The sequence below is a fragment of the Nelumbo nucifera genome, chromosome 7, assembly GCF_055504915.1.
Source record: "Nelumbo nucifera cultivar China Antique chromosome 7, China Antique-T2T, whole genome shotgun sequence".
Classification (NCBI taxonomy): Eukaryota; Viridiplantae; Streptophyta; class Magnoliopsida; order Proteales; family Nelumbonaceae; genus Nelumbo; species Nelumbo nucifera.
Window position 1 is genome coordinate 21,621,493 of NC_142655.1, and position 24,896 is coordinate 21,646,388.

The following is a 24,896-nucleotide window of genomic DNA, read 5'->3' on the forward strand; positions in this document are numbered from 1 at the left end:
AAAAATTCAAAAATAAATAAAGAACAACAATACATAAAAAATATGGAAACAAAAATTAAAAAATAAATAAATGTTTTAAAAATCTTATAAGCTCAAATTGAAATACATAGGCATATCATATAAAATAAATTTAAAGTGAAAGTGAAAGCAAACAAATGTGGATCATACCAAAGCAAGGTGCCAACCAGTTGGTTGGTAAGGTCTCCTGCTGGTCGTAGCAGACTTGGGATCAAATCCCACCTGCACCTGGATTGGGGGATGGGGCTACCCCTCGTTGTGTAGCCCTTCAAAAGAAATAAAAATTGTGGATCGTAGCAAAATGATGCAAGCACTTAACAATTTCAAGTATGTGAAACTCTCAATGTGTGTCTATCTCCTAGTTGCATTATTTCAAGTAGCTAGGTGACATTAGATATCCTGCATTCCTAATCCTATGAGGTCAGGGCCTTTACACTGATATCTCTTCAAGGCCCCTTAGGCGTGTCTAAACAAGCCCATGGGGTTCAAAGGCAGTGCCACCAACCCAAATTTTTGGCCCATACGCATTAGGCAACTTGTTTTATGATTTTGATAATCGTTCATTCTATTTTAGGGTTAGAGATCAGATCAGCTGTATGTTTGTAGCTTTTTTACTGTAATTTTTGCTATCTAAGATCCTGTCTGTAATAACTAAGGTTTCATGTATTCAAAAGGTCTTTCTTTTTCGTTGCTCAGAAAAAACCATTACCAGTGCACAAGCACCAGTAAAAGTAATTTAAAAATTAATAAACCATTACGAAGGAATAGAAAAATACAAGAATGTACAAAAAGAAATACCAAAAAAGCAAATTTATAAAAAGGCTGCTCGCCTTTTGTTTATTAAAATGTGCCTCACCTATCCCTTTCTGTGCCTGATTCTAGCCTTTTAAAACACTGGTATTCCCATCAAATGGTGATAATTATACCAGGGTTAAATCCCACCATGAACATTTAATATAACGCATAATTATTAAGAACATGAGCATGGAAAGAAACTAGTGGGCAGATACAAAAAACAATTTTCGAGTACTTTGTTTATTAGGTTCCTTATTTTTCATTTTTCCAAAGTAAAACTTATTAAAGAAAAGGAAAAAGGGATATGAGAAACATGCAGTAAGAAGCCTAAATAAATAAAAAGACAAAGATTGGAGCAGCAAACAGAAGGAATCAGTCCTAACAGCCACAGACTATAGAGGAACTTCCATAAAAAAGTACCAGCATAACTGCTAATCTGCCATCAATTTCAATAGCATGTGGTGTCTTATGATCTTGTTTGAGGAACAATGGAGAAGTCAGTTGCGCCAACAGAGTAAAACCAGGCAAAGCAGCAGGTGAGGAGTTATAAATTAAACCACACAAAATTACCTTTTGGTAGGGATACAACTTGGAGGGCCTGGGTTGAGAGTCTGTTAAAAATTGAATGGACCTGGCCTGAGGGACCACTGGATGCACAACCAGGCCCTTGCTGAGGGACCACTCCAATTCCTCTAACTACACCCTCTCATTTAGTGGCCTTCTAAATATAGATTTGAAATGGTCTACAAAGGCCCTTGCTATTTCTGTCAGATGTGAAACAGTTGATCCCTCAACATCCAGCTTGGATATAAAATTCTTCTTTCTCCCATTTGCCAGTGTGGAAGAACCTAGTATTGCCATCCCCCTCCTTCAACCATTTGCAACGGAATTTTTGCCTCCATCTAATTTCCTCCTTTTGCAATCCTCCAATTGTTTCATCAAGACCCATCTTCGCTCCTTGTCCCCTTCTCCAAAAGAACCTCTCTCTTCCTTTAGGTCCAACTCCTCAATCTTCTCAACTAAGAATTGTTTTCTTTCTTCTAGTCTGCCAAACTCCAATCGGTTCCACTCTTTAATCCTAAGTTTCAAGTATTGGAGTTTCTTATGAAATTTCATTCCTTCCCAATCCACTAGGGGGTTACATTCTTTGACCTTCTTGAGAAAGCCCGGATGGGTTAGCCACATGTTCTCAAATCTACACTTCTACAGGGAGAAAGCCCATCACTCCTTAAAACTTCCTTACAAATCATTACGGGCCAATGATCAGAAGTAAGTCTAGGCATAGTTGTCAAGGCGGTGCCTAGGCGGGCGCCTAGGCGACAAGGCACCCTTGGAGGCTCGCCTTGCCTAATCACGAGGAAGTTTTCTATAGCGTGTTATAAAAAACTTTTATATTCTTAAATTTTTTAGGTTATAATTATAAAATAGACATTTTTAAACTAAAATATTCATTTTGTGTGTTTATATACTAATTTCTTTTTATTATTTTCTTATTTTTTGGGGTTTAATCAACACAAAAATTGCTAAATGCTGTATTGAACCATCAAAGACTTCAAAACCTGAACCAATGTTGTCCAATCAACACATTTTCTTATTTTTCTTTACTAATTTTGTGTGTTTATATACTAATTTCTTTTCCACCTTTTCTTTTCTTCTTTTCCTATAACAGAAACAAGGGTTCAGTCCCTATATATATATTTTTTTTCTTTTCTTTCTTCTTTTTCTTCTCATGAATATGTTGGAATATGTTGATTTTCTATACTTTAACATGAAGTTTATACTTTCCTTATGAAAATTCTGGATATTTACTAACAAAATATGATTATGGAACCTAGGGAACTACCATAGGATATATGCTTTTACTTGAAAAAATCCATCGCCTAGGCGACTAGGTGACAAGGCGCCCCCTGTCGCCTAGCCTCGCCTTGGCGCCTTGAAAACTATGAGTCTAGGGAGTGTTCTGGAGTTAATGTTCCCCCAATGTTCTTCCCAAACAGTCAAGAAGAGGAACCTATCCAACTGAGAGTAAATTGAGTTCGACTGGAGATTGGACCAGATGAAGTTATTATGCAAGAGGGGGATCTCTTTAAGCTCAAAAGCTTCCACAAATTGATTAAACTTTCTCATGCTTGTGGTCACCCTTTTCCTAGGGTTATTGGTTTCTTCTGAGAACCTTACCGTATTAAAATCCCCTCCCACACACCATGGTCCTTCCCATAAACCTCTGATATCTCTCAGTTCTTCCCACATCTTCTTTCTCTCCCTGTAATCATTGGGGCCATATACATTGGTTAGCAACCATTCAAACCCATCCTCCACCTGCCTAAATTTCAGAGAGACTAAATAGTTGCCTACTAATTCCTCAACCCCCTCCAGTACATCTTCCCACAAGGCCACTATTCCTCCAAAAGCCCCCCAAGAAGGAACAACAGCCCATTTAATCCCCCTAACTCTCCAAACACTTCTTACCCATCTCCTATCAAATTCCATTCGTTTGGACTCCTGAATAAATACCACAGCAAGATTGGCCTTCCTTATCACTTCTTTAATTGTTGCTCTTTTTCTTGCACTCCCCAGTCCTCTGACATTCCAACTTAATAATTTCATTTCAAACTCTTCGAACGACCCCTTCCTTCATTTGGAAACTACTTGACCCCCTTCCTCCTTTCCCCTTTCATAACAAAGCTCTTGTCACCCTCTACATCTCTCTTCAGCCTCTCAACTTCGCTTAACTTCCTTTTCTTGATCTTACCTTCCTCCTTCCTTTTTTGTAAGAAAACTTTAAGGCCATTCGGATTCTGCAATTTACATCCCAGCTTACCCACAAATTCTAATACGGAGTCATCTGAACTAGGACTACCATTAACACAAGTTAGTGGTGTTAGTGAAGGGGTATTTCAGTCTTTGTACTTGTTGAGAATGCTGATGTGTACTGTTATATTAGTTCGAGTGCCTCTTACTTAAAGAAGGGCACTCAAGTCTTTTCCAATAAGTTAATAATATAATAACAGGTCTGGCCGAATCAAGGGATAAACTTTTTTTCCCTAATTCGAACCAGCCTTTCTCTCTTCTCTCTTTTCTTCTTTCCTCTCCTACTTCTTGCTGTCTACTTTACTCTACAGTCAACGAACAAGACAGAATTCTATGGCAGGTCAAACTTCAACGTGGTATCAGAGCTAGGTTCACCAAATCAGACTTGCTAGAATTCTGCCTTCTGTGCATTCGAATTAGGGTTTCACTTGGGGTTCTCAGTTGTGAGTTGGAGACTGGGAAAAGGGCTGAAAAGGAGTGATCGCCCTCTTCCCTAGGAGGTCTCTATGCCTCCGATTGTGTCGTTGGTGATTGGTTGCTGTGGTTTCTAAGCCCTAGTTAGGGCTGGTACGTGTGGTGCAGTGGTGTCTCGGCCCTTCGTATGGTTGGCCTTCAGGCGATGAGGTAAAGTTTTTTTATATATTTTTTTTTGTTATGGAATACATGAGAGGTGTAGTACAGTTCGCATGATGGGTTTTCAGATTGCAGTATGCTAGGGTTTATTCTGGTTTGTGTGTGATTCGAATGGCAATAGTGTCTACTGAATGGTGAAGCTTCCTTTAGTTGTGGATTAATGTTGGTGGTGTTACAAGTGTGGTTTTCAGCTTTTGATATCGCTGAAATCAGTGTGTAGACCTCGGTGAGTAGGGGTTGTGGTGTTGTAGCTTTCAGCATTTAATACTGCTGAAATCAGTGTACAGATTTCGGTGAGTAGGGTTTGTGGTGTTGCAGTTCTCAGCTGTTGAAATCAGTGTGCAGATTTCGGTGAAGTGTCTGTGTGTAGTGTGCAGTGTGTAGTGCTCCTAATTCAGTGCTCAGAATTAAGGAGTTCGGCAATGGCAGATAACAGTGATAGTAAACCTAGTGTCATGATATCTACTGACTACCTGAATGTCCAAATGACCTCCATTAAACTGAATGGAGAGAATTATGTCCCTTGGGCCAAGTCTGTAGAGGTTTTTCTGAAGGCGAAGAAGAAAGTGAAGCATATAAGAGAGGAGAAACCCCCTGCTAATTCTCAGGAGTATGAAGACTGGGAACAGGAAGATGCACAGATCATTACATTGTTGTGGAACAGTATGGAACCCAAAATCAATGTGAACTTCATGTTTCTTGACACAGCCAAAGAGGTGTGGGATCATGCTAAGAAACTGTATTCAGGTCAGGATAATACCACTAGGGTATATCAACTGTATCAGGAATACTTCAATCTGCAACAGGGAAATCAGAGCCTTGAGGAGTACTATGCCAATGTGAGGAATATCCGCAATAGCGAGAGCAGCTTGATGTGACACGGTTTCTGGTGGGGCTGAAGTCTGAGTATGAACCAGTACGAGCCCAGATACTAGGGGGATCTGCTCTTCCATCTTTAGAGGAGGTGTTTGCTCGTCTTCGGAGAGCTTCCATTGGATCTATGGACTCTAATGTCTCCGATAAATCAGCATTTGCAGTGTCAAGAGGCCGAGGTGGCAGAAGTGGGACTCGAGGAACCCAGCCTGGCAGGAGTGGTAGTGGTGGATCTACACATATCCGTGGTGGTGGTCGTACTGGAGGCAGAGATTCAGGGGGAGCTCGTGGTAGAGGACGTGGCTCGGGTCCACGGAAGTGTACTCACTGTGGTTTGGATGGACATACCATTAACTACTGCTATGACTTACATGGTCCTCCCTCGACGTGGGCCAACCATGCCATGACTAGTGACACTAGTTTCAGCTCTACACAGGAGAAACGGTCAGCTGACCCGATGCCTTCTACTCCCTCAGATGGTCCAGGCAAGGAGATGGTGAGTGTTCCTCGTGACGAGTATGAGAGGTTTGTTCAATCCAAGTCGCAGCAGAACACAGCTTCCTTTGCACACTCAGGTATGGCTTGTTTGGCATCTACACCCAACCCCTGGATTATTGACTCTAGAGCCTCCGATCACATGACGGGAACTCCAGGTGTGTTTTCATCTCTCACTCATTGCTCAACATCACAATCTGTTACCCTTGCTAATGGCTCCACGTCATCTATCTGTGGTGTTGGTAATGTTGACCTAGACCCTGTATCCCTATCCTCTGTTTTATATGTACCTAAGCTTCCATTTAATCTTATGTCTGTTAGTAAGCTGACCAAGTCCCTTAAGTGCTCCATCACTTTTTACCCTTCTATGTGTGTTTTTCAGGATCTCAAGACGAGGATGAAGATTGGTGGAGGGCATGAAGCCGGTGGACTGTATTATCTTGATGGTGGTGGACGAACGTCAACGGCTCTTCAGTCATCCATTTCTCCTCTCCAGTGGCACTGTAGATTTGGTCATCCTTCGCTGAAAGTGTTGCAGTCCTTAGTCCCTTCATTGAGTCAACTTTCTGTTTTAGATTGTGAGTCTTGTCAATTTGGGAAACACCATCATGTTCCCTTTCGTTCTAGGGTCGATAACCGTGTGTCGAGTCTTTTTTCTTTAATTCATTCAGATGTTTGGGGTCCTTATAAAGTGATGTCATATAATGGATACCGATATTTTGTTATTTTTGTTGATGACTGTTCAAGAATGACGTGGCTCTATTTAATGAAAGAAAGAAGTGAATTATTTTCCATCTTCCAGAAATTTTATGCTGAGATCCGCAATCAATTTGGTGTTCACATCAAAATTTTCCATTCTGATAATGGTCGTGAATACTTGTCTTCATCTTTTCGAGAATACTTGGACCAACATGGCATTATACACCAAACTTCATGTACCTATACTCCGCAACAAAATGGGGTTGTTGAGAGAAAGAACCGCCATCTTGTAGAAACGGCACGCTCCCTCATGCACCACATGAATGTTCCCAAAACTTTTTGGAGCGATGCAATGCTCACCTCTTGTTTCTTAATTAATCGGATGCCCACGTCTATCCTTGATGGTCGTTCTCCTTTTAGTGTCTTATTCCCCAACATGTCTCCGTTTCCGCTTTCTCCTCGGGTATTTGGGTGTGTCTGCTTCGTTCATAATCTGAGTCCCGGGACTGACAAGTTAGATGCACGTTCCGTGAAGTGTATCTTCCTTGGTTATTCCCGAACTCAGAAAGGGTACAAGTGTTATCATCCTAGTTCTCGTCGTTCCTTGGTATGTGCTGATGTTACATTCTTCGAGTCTACTCCGTTCTTCGTGGGGTCCGGTGCTGCTGCTTCCCCCACATCACCACCTCCTCTTCCTCTTCCTGTGGCTGATCCACCTCCTCTGGTTCCAGTCATGCCTACGTCCTTGCCTCCGGTGCCACCATTGGTTGACCGTCCACCCATCCGTCACGTGTATACACATCGCCCACGTGTACCGGCTACAGCTCCTCCAGCTTCATCACCGTCGACAGATCCAGCTCCAGCTCCGACACCAGCCTCCGACCTAGATCTTCCTGTTGCCTTACGGAAAGGTAAGCGTACTTGCACCCTTCACCCTATTTCCAATTTTGTTTCACTTACCCACCTCTCCGCTTCCCATCGCCAGTTCATATCTTTGTTATCCTCCGTGGTTGTTCCTAAGGATGTCCAGGAAGCCCTTACCTCTCCAGAGTGGTGCCGTGCTATGGAAGAAGAGCTCTCTGCTTTGCATCATAATCACACTTGGGATCTCACCGCTCTTCCTCCTGGGAAGCAGGCTGTCGGTTGTAAGTGGGTGTATAGTGTTAAGTACTTGCCAGATGGTCGTGTTGAGCGCCTGAAGGCGCGGCTGGTTGCCAAAGGGTACTCCCAAACCTATGGCATTGACTACACGGAGACGTTCTCCCCGGTTGCTAAGATAGGGTCAGTTCGTGTCGTCATCTCTCTTGCAGCTATGTCTGATTGGCCTCTCCATCAGCTCGATATCAAAAATGCCTTTTTGCATGGGGATTTGCTCGAGGAGGTCTACATGGAGCAACCACCCGGGTTTGTTGCTCAGGGGGAGGATGGTAAGGTATGCAGACTTAAGAAGGCTATTTATGGACTTAAACAGTCCCCTCGAGCATGGTTTGGTAGGTTCAGTGAGGTGGTCAAGAAGTTTGGTATGAAACAGTGCCAAGTTGATCACTCTGTCTTCAGTCTTGACTCTTCGGCAGGTAAAATAATATTGGTGGTGTATGTGGATGATATCGTTGTGACTGGGAATGATAAAATGGGCATTGACAGATTGAAGGCATTCCTACAGGAACACTTTCAGACAAAGGACCTTGGCAAGTTGAAATACTTTTTGGGCATAGAGGTAGCAAGATCTAAGCATGGCATTAATTTGTGCCAGAGGAAATATGTGCTTGATTTACTGGAAGAAACAGGATTGTTGGGTACCAAACCGGCTGAGACACCTATGGAAACAAATACGAGGCTGAGCAGTGATATAGGTGAAGTGTTTGAAGAGCCTGGCAGATACCGACAACTTGTAGGCAAACTAAACTATCTAACCATTACTCGGCCAGATATTTCATTTGCGGTTAGTGTGGTGAGTCAGTTCATCCAGAAACCTTTGGTCCCACATTGGAATGCAGTGCTAAGGATTGTGAGGTATCTGAAAGGAGCTCCTGGTCGTGGTTTGTTGTACAGAAGTGGTGGAAAACTGGTAGTAGAAGGATACACCGATGCTGATTGGGCAGGTTCTATGTCTGATAGACGATCTACCACAGGCTATTGCACCTTTCTGGGGGGTAACCTGGTAACATGGAAAAGTAAGAAGCAAACAATTGTGGCAAGAAGCAGAATATAGGGCCATGGCACATATTGCTTGTGAACTAGTGTGGCTGAGGAACCTTCTACAGGAGATAGGATATGACATCAGTACTCCAATGAAGCTCTATTGTGACAATCAGGCAGCGGTTCATATCTCTTCCAATCCAGTGTTTCATGAAAGAACCAAGCACATCGAAGTTGACTGTCATTTTGTGAGAGAGAAGGTGCTGAATGGGGTGATAGAAACTGCATATGTTAGTATGGGAAACCAGTGGGCAGACTTGTTTACAAAAGGCTTGAGTCGGGGGAGAGTGGACTACATATGTAACAAGCTGGGATTATATGATATATACTCACCAGCTTGAGGGGGAGTGTTAGTGGTGTTAGTGAAGGGGTATTTCAGTCTTTGTACTTGTTGAGAATGCTGATGTGTACTGTTATATTAGTTCAAGTGCCTCTTACTTAAAGAAGGGCACTCAAGTCTTTTCCAATAAGTTAATAATATAATAACAGGTCTGGCCGAATCAAGGGATAAAACTTTTTTTCCCTAATTCGAACCAGCCTTTCTCTCTTCTCTCTTTTCTTCTTTCCTCTCCTACTTCTTGCTGTCTACTTTACTCTACAGTCAACGAACAAGACAGAATTCTATGGCAGGTCAAACTTCAACATTCCAGATTCCTTTCCCTGCTCACCTCTTTATTTTTTCCCCTGCCTCCTTACCACTTCCTTCTCTTGCCCCATGTGCATCCTCTCTTTATAAATGATTTTTTTCATATTCCCCCATTATTTTGTCAATAATCTCCCAGTTTTTCTTTATTTCTATCCCTCTCCCCCTCTGCTTCCCTCCTACCTACCTCCCCTGCAGATTCCTTGTGCAATCAAATTTAGTGGCTGCAATGTCATGGGCTTCCGACTCTTGGAAGGGAAAGGAATCTGGAACAAGAGACATTAAACACTCATCAGTATCAAAACCAGAAATGACAAGGTTACTTTGATCAAAAAAAAAAAATGACAAGGTTACTTGGGAGCAGCCAAGGATTGGAAGAAAAGGACGAGGATGGTCCTTCAGTTGCCTTTCCCTGTTTTTGTGTATGTGTGCTTTCTGTCTCCGTTTCCTTGGGTTGGTGGGAAGTCAAACCCGTCACATTAGCAACATTAGAATCTCTTCCCTGACCCATTTGTTTATCTCTTTGTAGTGTATTGTTCTCATTTTGCTTTTGGAGAGAAAGGTTTACTTCCCTATCAGTGTGTTGCACAGAATGTAAGTTTGAGCGAGCCTTTTCTGTTCTTGGGTTTCGGTTTTCCTCCCTAACAATCTGCATGGGTTCTGCTTCATCGGACATCTAGGCTCTGCCCAACAATATTGGTCTGTCCAAGTGTCCTTCTTCATCATCGCGAAAGAGGACCTCCAAGTCTAAGGTTCCTTTATTTTCCCCCTTACCTGTGCCTGCATCGCCCTCACTTCCTAAGCTCGAACCTCCATCTAAGCTTTCCCCCATCACTCTCCTCCACCCTGCAATCAATCCACCCTTCGTCTTCTACCTCCCTATCTTCCAGTCGGCCCCTCGTATACGTGGGTTTAGACATCCGTAGATTTTTGTTTCGCACTATTTTCCTTGAAGTTTTTTCGAGTAACCCATTGAAATGAACTCCCTTGGCTTTCTCTATCTGATTCCCACCATTGCACCCCATCCTCTTCAACCTATTCAAATTTGGACGATGAAAGACAGGAATTCCTGTCTATCATCGCTTCTTTGTTGCTCCGACCCACGTGACTCTTTAAGTTATCACGTGGACCGAGTTGGTTCTTATACGGTCCACCCAATCCCTGTTGGCTTGGACTAAGTAGATCGGCAGTTCAAGGGTGTCAACTAAATCATTAAACTTTCTCATGCTTGTAGTGATCCCTTGGTTTGGGTTATTTGTTTCCCTCGAAAATCTGATAGCGTTAAAATCTCCCCCTATGCACCATGGGCCTTCCCATAAACCCCTAATAGCCAATAGCTCCTCCCAAAAAAAGGCTCTATCTCTATAAGAGTTAGGACCATAGACATTTGTCAATGCCTACACTCTTCCGTCTAAGACTCTGTTTATCTTCAAGGAGACTAAAAACTAATCTATCAATTCCCCAGAAAATCCAAATCCCCATTCTTCCAAATAGTGAGAATCCGACCCGATGATCCCCACGAGGATGTAACTGACCAACTGAGGCCTCTAATTCCCCAAATTCTTCTAATCCACTTTCTATCTACAACTGACTGATTGGTTTCTTGAATCATCACCCAGTCTGGTCTCTCCTTTCTGAATACATTCCTAATCAACCTTCTCTTCTTCGCACTTCCTAAACCTCTCAGGTTCCAACTTATTATTTTCATTAAAGCAGATTAAAGAGCCCTTATTTGAAACCACGAGTTCACTCCCCTTTTCTTCTTCCCTTCCTCTTGTTATCCTCCTTTTCATAATCTATGCCATAAAGAGGCATAAATGAATACAAACAAAGAAATAGATTAATGGTAACAAGACAATACATATCAATAAAAGGTCTTGCCATTAGCATTTGAAAATTCCATTCATTTAGTGACCTAGGTGGTTGTATGAAACCAGGATCAGTTCACCAGTTCTCCAGTTAAACCAACCAGTCAGCCAGTTTTGGTCGACTTTTTATGAATTCTGGTTTTTAGGATATGACCAAACCAGCTAGGGGACCAGGTCGTGGTTCAACCAATCAAACCAGCTGGTCCGATCTGGTTTTCTGAACACTGGTATCATCCCATAGTGCTTTATCCTCTGAGGACCTTTCTCAACTCCACCATGCAATGCATTTTCCTCCCTACAGTATAATGTTAGTTTTCAGCATATGCCATATGGTCAACCCCATTAAGAACTTCCAAATCTTGAGCAGTATCTTCACACAAGGTTTAAAGTATCAATACAATATGTCTGATATAGGGCATATTGTATCAGTTTCCAAGCTGGACGGCACGGGATATGGGTGGAATGACTGATATTGATGACATTCCTCCCATATCATTTGTATCTGTCAGCTGTGCCTTCACCATACATATTCCATATTAATTTGAATCTTTTTGAATTTTAATTTTCATGTTACATATTAACCATTCAAATCCTACCATTACTCCCTTATTAAATACAAATTATAAAAATTAAGTCTCATGCTTGTTGCAAGGTTTGAACCCATGCCTTTCAGATTTAAAGGAATGACCACACACCACTAGGCCATTCCCCAATTCTATGCAAGTAATTAATTTAAGTTTTATTTAACATGCTGGCTAAATGTAATTCAAATAAATGGTGTTGCATACGAAATTTCAACCAAAAAATTAATAAAAATGATCACAAAAATTGGTATTTAGTAAACAATAATAAAATGAATGATCTACTAAATCCATTTGTGAAAAAAAAAGATATTTAAGTTTTTTGATAATTTACAGAATAAAATGCTAAAAAGACAATAATTATCATAGTAATTAAAATTTACAAATTTGCATATGATATGTCATTTAGAAATTCTAATAGATCTGATATATTTTTAAGTTAAGATTATATATTTCTATAGATTATTAATTAATATTTTAATTATACTAAAGAAAAATATATTTATTATTTAGAAAATTACAAAATTCACTAGCTAGCATATTAAGAATTTAAGATTAAATTGGCTTTTTTGTTAATATACAAAAGTAAAAAACAATAAATAGAAAATAATTGATTTATTAATTAAAAAATAATAGTTGCATATCATTTGTGTATTTCTGTAATTATGGGGGGAGGCCCTTCTCCCTTTCAGTTTGAAAATATGTGCTTGCCCACCCGGATTTTTTACATAGGATAGAAACTGGTAGAAAGAGGAGTTGGTGGGCTTCAATTGGAAAGGAGTTAGGTTTCATAAAAGGCTACAAAGGTTGAAAGTTAAATTAAAAGTGTAGAATAGGGTTGACTTTGGGAGGGTGGAAGAAAAAAAAGAATCTTTAGTGGTCCAAATTGATTTTTTAGACAAGAAGGAAGCTCAAACAGGACTAGGTGAGGAGGAGAAGTCCCAAATATGGTACTAAAAAAAGGATTTTGAAGACACTCTTTTGAGGGAAGAGATTAGTTGAAGACAGAAATCAAGATATAAGTTGATTAAAGAGGGAGACGGAAATACAAGTTTACTTCATGCTATAGAAAATGAAAGAAAGAAAAACAATTTTGTATCCAAACCGGTTAGGGATGGGGAGGAGGTCATAAACCAAGAGGATGTTGCAAATATTTATGTTGAGCATTTCAAGTCACTCTTTAAGAGGTCTCTTAAGGATCAGTGTTAGTTAATGGTGTGGAAAAGGATTTCTTCCCAATTTCTAGAGGCCTAAGACAAGGAGACCCACTTTTACCTTTCCTTTTCACTTTAATTGCAAATGTCCTAAGTAGGTTTATCTCCAAAGCAAATCAGGAGAGGTTAATGAGAGGGTGGAGAATTTTTGTAGATGATACAATAATCTTTTGTGATAGGATTGATTTGCAACAAGTGAGGAGACTGAAACTGTTACTGAGTCTTTTTGAGAAAATATCTAGTTTGAAAATAAACCTGGAGAAGAGTTGTGTAGCTGGGGTGAATTTGTAAGACTCTGAAGTAGAAGCAATTGCTGAAGTCCTAGGTTGTCAAACTAGTGCTTGGCCCTTGAAGTAACTAGGTTTTCCTTTGGGGGATAATCCAAGGAGTGGTAGTTTTCAGGCACCGGTGACAGAAAGGTTTGAAAAAAGGTTAGCAACTTGGAAGCATAACTATATTTCTCTAGGTGGGAGAATAACCTTATGAGATCTACCTTTTAAACCTTCCAGTTCCAGTTTACTTCCTTTCAATGTTTAAGATACCCAAGAAAATAGCAAATTTGTTGGAAAAGATAATGAGGGATTTTCTTTGAGATCCTAGAGAAGGGAAGAAGGAAAATCTAGTGAAGTGGGAACTAGTTTGCACAAGCAAGGAACAAGGACTAGGGGTAGGCAATGTGACTCATAAAAATCAAGCCTTGTTAGGGAAATGGTTGTGGAGACTACCCTTGGAAAGTGAGAAGCTTTGTCATAAGGTGATAGTAAGCATACATTGGGTTGCTGCAAAACAATTGGGATGCTGGTTTATCCAACAGAGCAACTTTGGCTTCTCCTTGGAAAGCTATTCATGCAATCTACTGGTCTTCCTTAACCTCATCAGGTATGATTGTTACTCAGGGTCTAAAATTCTGTTTTAGGACATTTGGGTGGGAAATGCTACTTTTAAATTTCCCTTCTCTTTATGTTAATTCATCACTTAAAAATATGCCTATCTCTTCCTTTTATTCTTTATCTGCTAGGGTGGCATGGAACCTGGGTTTCAGAAGAGGGTTAAGAGAGTTTGAGTGTTCCCTAGTCGCAGATCTACTTCAAATCCTTGAGTCAGTGGTTGCTAAACCTCTCTTCCTGATGAGAGAGTCTGGACCCTGATCCAAAGGTGCTTTCTCTTGTGCTACATTTTTTCATTCCCTAGTTTGCACTATTTCCAGTGAGTCCTCTTTTCTGATGCTTGAGGTTTGGTGTAAACCTGTTCCTTTAAAAAATAGAGGCTTTCTGTTAGGAGGTTTTTCATGGAAAAATCAACACTTGGACATATTGTAGAAAATAAGGAAAAATGTGTATTTGTCCCCAAACAGGCGCATTCTCTGTAAGGCAAATGAGAAACTGCTGAGCAACTTTTTATCTCCTATTCATTTGTTACCTCTATTTGGGATTAGTGCTTTTCTCTTTTTGGGTGCAGGTGGACTCTACCTATTAGTTTGGAATGTTTGTTTGCAGGGGCAATTTTCAGATGGCCAAGGAAGAGAGAAAGAGAGAGAGAGAGAGAGAGAGAGAGTAATGTGGAAGTGTTTTAGGGTGCTGTATTATGGACAATATGGGAAGAAAGAAATGCAAGAACTTTCAAGGAAGAGGAAAACAACTGGAGGCAATTAAGGTTTGCATAGAAATAAGGGTGATACACTAGATTAAATCCTTGGACCTTTTCTCGGTGCTGTTTAACTATAAAAAAAAAAAAAAACAATCCACGTTTTTTGAAACCATCAAAATAATGATTTCTATAACAAAAAACAAATTTTAGAATAGAGAAATTATATGATCTATGAAGCATGATATCAATGACCAGATGAAAATATGTTTCATAAAACACGTGTTTTGTTTTCAGTTTTGGAAACAAAAAAACATATACAATCAAGAACATGTTTTCTGTATTTTTGTTTTAAGAAACAATTTTTTTCAAACCATCTATTTGTTTTTGGAACTCACGATAAGAAAAACAATTCACATTAGAAAATACCTTTTGTTTCTTTTACATTCTCTCAATTTCCATATGATTTATAGGGCCCCATTTTGCAAGTATATTTGGGCTCAAGAATAATGAGAGTCAGTGCTCCAGACTCCAGTTGAGTTATTTTGCTTGACAACAATAAAATTTCTATGGGAATTCCATTGCAAAATGTTTCAGAGAGAAAATGAAACTCCAGGCATGGAGCTCTTACCAGTAGAGACGTGGAGCATCCTGCAGAAGTGCTTGGCCACCCACAACAATCCAATAGAAACCAATCACCCACCAGAAAAATGAAACCATCGTATTCATGGACTCCAACCTTTTTGCAACACTGAAAAGCAGAAAGTAAGAGTTAGGAAAGAAAATCTTTTATTATGTGATTTTAATTTTTTTTTCCTTTTGGAAACATAACAGAATCTTCATTAAAGACCACAAGAATAAATATACAGACAAATAAAACTAGACAACCACAAAAGAAGCAACTTCCAGCATAAAAAGCCAATAAAAACATCAACACACCTCAACCCACTCAACGTTCAAGATAGTTGTCACCAAAAACAACCGATACCTCTCAATCAATGTCTAGAAAAGAGACCTGCTAGAGTGTTAGCTAATTTAGGAGATCTCTAGAACAAGATGTTCATCATTGACACTACAGATCTGGTTTCTCTAATGAAATGACAAAGAGATAAAGGATCTGGAGCAGCTCTTTCTATTTGCTATATTAAGATAAAATCATCGAGTGTTTTTTAGGAAGTTTATGTTTAACAAAAGTAACAAAGTAAGCTTTTGTGCAGTGCCTGACCTCCAATACAGGTAAATGCAATTCCTCAAATAAAAGAGATAAAAATAAAAATAATGTGCTTAAAACTAGAGTTGAGCAAGAAAAACCAAAAAACCAAACCGAACCGAAAATTTGGTTAACCAAACCGGTCAGTTCGATATTTTTTTAAAAAAAAACCGAAGGTACCGGTTTGGTTTCAGTTAACCAAAATAGAAAACCAGTGGTTAACCGAACCAACCGGTATACGTATATTTATGTATATATATTATTATTATATTTTCTATACATTATAAATTAATAAATATGCATTGTATACATAATTATATATTTATAATATATAATATATTATTTATTATTTAAAATCTAATATTTTATATTTCTATTTTTATTATATATTTATATATTTTTCTATAGTATATATTGTAAATAATAAAAAAAACCAAAAAATCGACAAACTGAACCAACGGTTAACCGATCGGCTTTGGTTCAGTTCTGGTTACTGTTTTCCAAAAACCGGGCCGATCGGTTCAGTTCTGGTTACCGGTTTCCAAAAACCGGTCCCGGTTCAGTTTCTAAAATAAGCCCACAGTTTGGTTAACCAAACCGTGAGCACCCCTACTTAAAACGATAGAACAAATATTTGATTGGTTATTATTATTATTATTATTATTATTATTATTATTATTATTATTGTTATTGTTATTGTTACAAATGCATGAGAATGCAAATGAAAAAAATGAAAATTCTGGTTTAATTTTGTTTTGGGTTTTACTTTAGTTTGCTTCAGGTCTTATTTTACTTCATTTGTACTGCAATCAAACAAAATAAGGTAAAATTTGAAACAAAAAAAAAAAAACAGAATCTGCATCCAAATCATTTGCACAAACATAGTTTTGCATCAATGCAAACAAATTTGCACTGCAATGAAACACATCATAAGTGTTTGTGTAGTATGTAGTGTTTTAAAAGCGAAAGGCGCAAAAAAAGCACAAGGGCCATTTTGCGCCCAAGACACAAGGCGAGGCGAGGCGCATACCTTTTTGAAGCAAGGGGCAAAACGCAAAAAATAAATAAATAAATCAAAATAAAAAAAAATGCAAATTATCAAAATATTAAACAAATTATTAATTAAATTTTTAACTTAAATTTTAAAATAAATTATTTAAAAAAGCTATTATCTCAAATTCAATTATATAAACATAACATGTAAAACATATTTAAAATGAAAATTTAAAAATAAAATCAAGCATAACATATAAAACCTATTCAAGAATGTAAACTCTTAATCTCTTTATTTTTTTTCCCAATTGCATTACTTCAAATAGCTAATATAATGTTAAACGTTAAACGTTCAATTATCAAAAAAAATATAATGTTAAACGTTATGCATTATTGATTCTAGGAGTCGCTTTTGTACCAAGCCCCTCGAGGCAAGCCCAAACAAGTCGCCTTTGGACTTGTCTTGAGGGGCTTGGCCAGGGGTCCAGGGCAAGAGGCCTCGGCCCAGCTGCTAAACACAAGAAAAAAAAAACAAAAAGGCTGAAGAGCAAAGCGCACCAAGCAAGGTTCAAATATCGATATGCCCGATACGTCGATAGGGGGCATATCGGGCGATATCAATACTTTTTTTTTTATTTTTTTTTCAAAACCGGTTCAGGGGGGCCAGTTTAAGGCTCCTCCACCCCCTAAACCGGTCAGAACCCCGATACACCCTCTGTAGGGGCGTATTGGGGACCTCCCGGAACAATACGTACCGGCCGATGCAGGCCAATACATGTCGATACTTTGAACCTTGGCACTAAGAACATGCCTAGGCACACCAGGCGAGCGCCTTTTGAAAATACTTTGCCTAGGACCTAGGCGAGGCGCATACTTGTGCACCTAGGCACGCTTTTTAAATCACCAGTGGTACAGATAGTAAAAAAATATGAATCTGGCAATTAGCCACAAGTAAATAGAAGAACGTATGAAATGGAACATGTTAAACCCACATATAAGATCAAGGGGCACCATCATCCACTACCATGAATAAATCGCTACCTAATCATTTGACCAATTCTTCAAAAGAAAAACAGCTCCAAGACTGCAGACTTCAGATTGCTTTGGGGATAAAGCAGGTCATTTTAGAGGGAGGTTCCTAGAAAATTATCAGGTAGATAAGAGATATATTTGTAAGGTATAGCCTTGGAATTGTTAATAGGGGCTAAATGCTTTGTACTCTTTGGGTGCAGGTGGAACTTACCTTTGCAGGTCAGCAACCTACTTGACCCTGCAAATTTCAGATGGCCTAAAAGAAGGGGTAGAGTACTATGCAGATGTGCCAGGGCTGCCTTGGTGCGGACTATCTGAGAGGAGACAAATGCTAGAATTTTTAATGATAAGGAAAGAAATGTGGAGGACATTTGGGATTTGGTTGTAAGTAGGACCATAAACTGGGCCAAAACATTGGAGTTATTCTCCCAATGGTCCATTGGCCCTTTGATGATATTTGGCAAAATTGGAAAGTTGTAGCAAGTGGTTCAATGGTTGAGGTAAGGCCTACTGCAGAATGGGTCCCTCCTGAAGAAGGATTTATCAAGCTTAACATTGATGGCAGCAGCTTTGGCAATCAATGGCCTCTAAGAATAGGGGGTGTGTGTTCAGGAATGTCGAGGGTCATATAATTGCTCTATATTCAAGTCTAGTAGGAGTGTGGGACTCCATCCAGAGAGTTTCAAGCAGTCTTGCAGGGAGTACAGATTGCTGGAGAGCTAAAACATTGACAAACTATTAATTGAAGGGGATTCCAAGTTGATAATTGGGTGGCTCAACGATCCGGACTCTGTAAATATAGTCTTACAGGGAATTAGTGAAAAGACTTAAATGCCACAAATTTGACTCCAAGAATTCATTGGGAAAGGAAATTGGCTAATGGGATGATGGATTACTTAGCTAAGCAAGGGGTGCATAGGGGCCATCTCTTTTGGGCTCAACTGTAATTCTTCTCTGTTATTGACACTGCAGCTTGTGCCTCTCTTTGGGAAGCTTCATTGTATAATCTGTTTCCATTGATTCTTATTTAATAAATTCTCTCATTTTTTTTGGAAAAGGTAAAGTAATATTTATTGAGAAGGAAATACACACAAGAGGCTGAGATCAGTCCTAGAACAGGCTGACCGATCTAATCAGCAATTACACGACCCATCAAGAAAAAGAAAATAATACATCTGACACATTACAGTTTCTAAAATCTGCAGCCACAGACAACCAAGAAATCAGCTTGCCCACTAACTTCTGAGTTAAGTCCTCCAGACTTAGAAACTTGTTACTGAAAACCCTTCTATTCCTCTTGGTCCAGATGCACCAAATTACAGCAATTGGAATCATCTTCCCAATAGTCTTCTTTTTCTTGCTCAAACCCATAATCTGCCAGAAACACAACAGCTCTTTTACTGACCTCAGCATCACCCAACAAACCTTCATAGAGTTGAGGAAATGGTTCAACAACTGAGCAGAAAACGGGCAGGGGATGCACAAATGATCAGTAGATCCAGCACTGCTCCTACATAAACTGCAAGACAAGTCCGGAACCTGAATTCCCCTTCTCACAAGGTTCTCCTTAGAAAGGCATTTATTAAGAGCCATAGGCCAAACTAGGAAGCTGGCTTTAGTCGGGCTGTTGGGATTCCACACTTGCCGAACTGGGAAATCAGGAGCACCCCTCCTACCAAGCATAGCAGCCAAAGATTTAACAGAAAACATCCCATCAGAATTCCACTTCCAATGCCACTTATCCTCTGAACTATAATCCAACTCTTGGTTTTGAAGACAGGTCAAGAGATTCACTGCCTCTTCCACCTCCCAATCAAAGAGATTTCTTCGAAATGAGGGAGTCCAAAGAACTGAACCACCAGAAATACTATAGCACTCTGCAACTGAGGCCTCTTGATCTGAAGCACACTGGAAGAGGAATGGGAAGGACTCAGCAAGAGGAACATCTGAGCACCAAGGGTCCTTCCAGAATTTGGTCATGTTACCATTACCAACCCTAACTGAGACCCCCCTGGCCAGAGCTGAAAAGTTCTTCATTATCCCTTTCCACAGACAGCTACCCCAGTTAGGAGGAGGGTCCCTAGTTCTCCAATTGCCCCAACTCACACCATATTTGCTGGCAATGAGAGATCTTCATTATCTTAACACCTGTTATTTGGTTGTATTCATTATCCCATGTCCCAACTCCAAATCCGCTGAAACTCCCGCATTCAAAACTGACCTAAGACCCTATTCTCCTGGCACAACTCCAGAGGAACAGAAGAACTCATACCTGGCACAGCACCAACAGAGTTCAGGAGACCTGAACGTAATCAGCTTACCAAGGGGAATGTCCTCATGCCTCAAAGAGGCAAAGCCTCAAGATTCACAAAGTTGTTAACACCTATAGATGTGCCAATAGCTACAACCTCCTACAAACCAGTGGTTGCGTTTATCAGTCGCTCAAAAGAACTCATCAATCTGGAAGTTGCTTGTTGCCTGCCCTCTTCTCTTCTCCCTCAAAATCCAACCTCACCTCTAAATTTACCTCAGGCCCCACCATTCTTAAATTTTCTTAAATACTTCACCCTTAAGCCCATGTCTTTATAACATTGAAGGCCCAAAGGCCAAAGCATTCTCCTCAAGCAGGCCCCACCAATTAACTGTTTTCCACCCAATCTCAAAGAAGCCCCTTCAGTCTCTTCAAGCACCACCCCTTTCTTAAATGCTCCTGCCACGTGCCCCTTATTACTCAAAGGCTCTTCACTTCCCTCAAAATTTCCATTTTACCCCCCCCCAACCCTCTCTTGATTCCCAACTCTATCCTCCACGAGATTGTCCAACATGTCAACCCTTCAACTTCCATTGTCTTCTCCTACAACACCCTGAGCTCCTGCACAATTGCATCCCCTCCAACTTCTAAAAGGCATTTGAACTCCTGAGCACAACAAGGCATAAAAACTGAATTCTCCTCCAACCATCGTACCACTCCCCTGCAAAATTCAACACAAGGCATGATGGAACCAAATGAACATCCTCAACTTCGATCAGTATTCTTTCTGATACTAGGTTCTTCATCCAGCATGTGCAAGCATCAATTTTTCTTAAGGAGCCACAAGCATTTCCCACAGCACAAAAAGTTTGTATATTCCAGGCATTTAGAGGAATCCTGAAGACATTGATCCACAGAAGGCTCTTAGAACCCACTTCTCTGATTGCCCACACCAACGGATACCATTTTCCCAATCTGAGATCTAGCAACCTGACTTTAGCAGACTCACAATCCAAGACATCCTCTACCTTCTCCTTGCTACTCAAGATACAGAGAAAAAACCCCGCATTTAACTTTTTCACCTGGACTTTCTCTTTCACTTTCCACTCCAATCTGACCCATCTTAGTAACTCCACTTCGTCAGGATCAGAATTGGCAAAATGACCAACCAAATACTTCTCTAACCATCCACCCTCTCAAAGACACCATCACTCAATTCTGTGAAGACTTATCTAACCATCTCTTCACTTGAAATACATCATACAAATTCAGTCTCACTGAATCTGCAAATGAGTTCTTTATCATACAAATGCAGCAATATCATTCCAGCACATTCTGCATCAGCCAAAGATGACTTCTGGAAATGCTAGAAATTCCCTGACCAATGGTTGTCCATATTCATACACTGTCTCCATTGTCTTCAATAACTCAACATACTTATCAAAAATAAATAAAAAAATTTACTTCAACATACTAAATTGCATGCAAGGTATGCTAAGATGTGCATACGTAATAAAAGTGCTTCACTATATATTCTGAAGTAAAACTACCCACTCTTGAAACAGAAATTATTACATGCATTATGCATTCACAACTGACAATGGAGGAGACTTTCCAATCAGCATGTTGGTTTTCTAGTTTTAAGAAAAAAAAAGGGCTTGCAGAGTGGGTAAAACTACAACCCCTTTGTCATGTGTTCTTTTTTTATCAATAACCAGCAATTTTATTAAATACAAGAGTTGTGACTGTACAACACTCTCATAGAGATAAGGAGTTATCTCTACTCTCTCGTTTTCATTATCTTGCAACTGTGCCCAGAACATTTGGTGTCTCCCCACCCCTTGCTTTGCTATCACATCATCCATGCAATTGGCTGCCCTTGGAATCCGTTGTACTTTCAGCTCCATATCTCTAGTCAACCAGCTGAACTTTTTCACTTTGTTTCTGTAGGACCACAAAGAAGCCTCCCTTCTCTGCAGCCACTATACCACCAGTTTTGAGTCTCATTCAATTATCAACTTTTTCACATTCATCTCTTTTGCACCTTCCATTACTGCCATATTTCAGCTCTTAAGAAGTCCCCTACCCTAATCAGACCTAAGAATAATGCAACAACATGACCCTCATTTTTGAAAATTCCTCCCACTCTTAAATTCCCTAGATTTCCCCAATTGCTTTCATCAAAGTCAAGTTTGGGGAAGCCTGCCCTAACATGTTCTTACACTACACAGATTTGAGGGGCGGGGGGAAATGTAAGGTCAGTGTTTTAAAAGCGCAAGGCGCAAGGGCCCGGAGGCGAGAGGCGCAAGGCGAGGCGCGCACCTGCTTGAAGCAAGGTGCAAAAATACCAAAAAAAATGCTAAAAAATAAAAAAAGATGTCAGAAAATTCAAAAAATGCAAAAAAAATAAAAAATATAAAACATAATATTAATAAGAAATATAAACTTAAATTTTAAAATTAATGGCTTAAAAAACCTATTATCTAAAATTAAAATACATAAACATAACATGTAAAGCATACTCAAATGAAAATTTAAAAATAAAACCAAACATATAAAATATTTTCAAGCATGTAAAGCCCACAATCTCTTTTTTTTCCCTCAATTGCATTACTTCAAGTAGCTAATGTGATGTAAAACATATTACATTCCTGATTCTACAAGTGATGAGTCGCCTATGTGCCATGCCCCTCGAGGAAAGCCCAAACAAGTCCATGTTCAGGTCTTAAATTCTTAATTCTCACTCAAAAAATAATGATTTTATAATTTTAATTGCCTTTTAAAGAGATGTTTTGTTAAGATGAATGAATGAACAACATTATCAAATAGGGGGACCCCCGACCCAGCCGCTAGGTTCAAAAAAAGTAAAAAAACGTACAGTTCTCAAAAGGCACACACCTGGGCCAAGATGCATCAGGCATGCGCCTTTTGAAAGTGCTGTGCCTAGGACCTAGGCGAGGCGCCTACCCTAAAATGTGCCTTGCCTGTTCGCCTCAGATGTGCCTTTTAAATCACTGTGTAAGGTATAACAAAAGAGTTTTTCTTTGGCCTAATGGAAAACCTGGAGTGGCACAATAATTGTGCAGTAGTGAGGAGTTCAAAGATTTGTCCTTTGATGATATTGTTCAAGGCTTACATGGCAGTCTCCTCTACTAGATGGCAACTTCCCTCTGAAACTTAGTTACTTACTCCTCAAGGAGCAGCAAAGCTTTAATTTTGATGGATAGTTATTAGGAAACCTGAGGCCATGAAAAAGTAACTGTAACTAGAGCCTTCAGGAATACAGTAGAGGAAGATCATTTGGCATTTTAGGCACTATAGTATAGGGTCAGGTGACTTGGTTCTTGCTTATATAAAGTCCCTCAACCTAGTTCTTAGTCTGGTGATAAGGTTGAGGCCCTGAGGGTGGCTCCAAGATTTTCATTGAAAGCTTTAGGTGTGAGACAACGAGACTGAGGCACCATGGACTATTTGATAATATGTGAGATAGCAAAAGCTCTAGAATCAAATGAAAGCATCTCATTCAGATAGATCTGAGAATCAGGACGAGAAAAGTACAGGAAGAGATGAGCTTTATTGGGGATCTAGCTCCCTCCATAGTTAATTTGGTTTTAAGTTGCTGTTGCATAAGTTATGAGCTGCCTCTTCTTACAAGAGGTTCTGTTTTGGTCGTGTCCTGCTCTCATTGAGTAGGATTTGAGTTGTTTATTTTGGTTATATGATTGGTGAAGTTTTTATTCATCTCACTATAGAGAATTGTACGTTACAGTCAGTCAGTTACTAGGAACTTTCAAATATTAAATTGAGTTCATTTCGGTCCAATAGATCTTCTAACCCACAGAGTAAACAGTTTTATTATTCGATAAGAAAATAGGCATTTGCATGGTAGAAGCTGATGCTGTCTAAAAGAAGTAATACCAGGATGATAGAAAGTGTGGACATTAGCCAAACCACAAGAACCAGGCAGTTGATCACTTCCAAAATGTGTATAAAGTACAAAAGGATTCTCATACTCGTTACAGAGAAAGGAGAACAAATGCACAATTTAGAAGGGGGGAATCATCACAATAGAATCAATTTAAGAAAAACAGAAAACCCAACCTGGGTGTACACAAATTTATACAAATATAAGCAAATAAAATTAAAAGAAACTATGGGTATAGATTTTCTTATACCCAATAAACAATGCAGAAATACAAGAACAGAGCACAGAGATGACATCAATAAGAATGTAGTAAAATTCAAACAGTGCAAATTAAAAGGAAAAGAAAAGACAACAAAGGAGAAGAATTAAGAAAACCCAATACCTGCCTTGGCTTTCGGACTCTGAGACCCCAACATCACCTTCATGACCAGCTAAATTCCTCCTCTGATACTCAAGATAAACAAAACCCACATGCAAAAGGCACTGCAGCGCATACCCACCAATCCAAACCCTCAAAGGGGTCGACGGCCGCTCCTTAATCGTCGACGAGAGCACGACAACAGACACCAGCACGAATGCCAGGTTCCAAATTACATCCAAGAAGACAACAGGCTTCGAGTAGCCCCAATCCGTTTGCCGCTCCTCCAATTGGAGCTCAGCGGTCTCTCGCACGAACATCGACGGCTCTCGCATGATTCGCCGGCTAGTCGCCCGGCTTATCAAAACAGAAAACCTGCTGTTGCTGCTATTCTCATTGCTGTTTCTGGAATTCCTCCTGTTGGGGTATTGCAGGAGAGGTGACCGGTCGAATTCACGATCTACCGAGGGTCCTTCTTCCTCCATTTTGAAGGAATTGGAAGGCAGGGTCAGAGAGGGCAAATGCCAAATGGGTTCTGGTTCTCGTTTTCCTTCTTCTTCTTTCACTCTTTTTTGGGTTTGGCGGAAAGAGAGAGAGAGAGAGGTTTCAGAAATGTTACTGGCGGAGAGATGGTTTCGGTGTTAGGACAAAAGTGAAGGCCGGGGGGGAGGAAAGAGGAGGAAAGAGGAGGACTCTGACTGAATGGCTTTTGAT

General features: G+C 39.9%; 1 protein-coding gene across 2 annotated transcripts in view; it reads right to left on the minus strand.

The window, feature by feature from the left end:
* Window positions 1-24,896, minus strand: part of LOC104593588 (E3 ubiquitin-protein ligase At4g11680-like) — a 29,022-nt gene extending 4,126 nt beyond the window's left edge. Inside the window, exons 1-2 of one of the 2 annotated variants that reach the window (XM_010253496.3) lie at window positions 24,207-24,889; window positions 15,045-15,164 (exon numbers count right to left, since the gene is read on the minus strand). In XM_010253496.3, coding sequence (XP_010251798.1) covers window positions 15,045-15,164; window positions 24,207-24,667 — 581 coding nt within the window. In that variant the 5' untranslated portion in view covers window positions 24,668-24,889. Of the gene's footprint in view, window positions 1-15,044; window positions 15,165-24,206 lie in introns of both variants that reach the window. The other variant, XM_010253497.3, reaches the window with a different exon arrangement.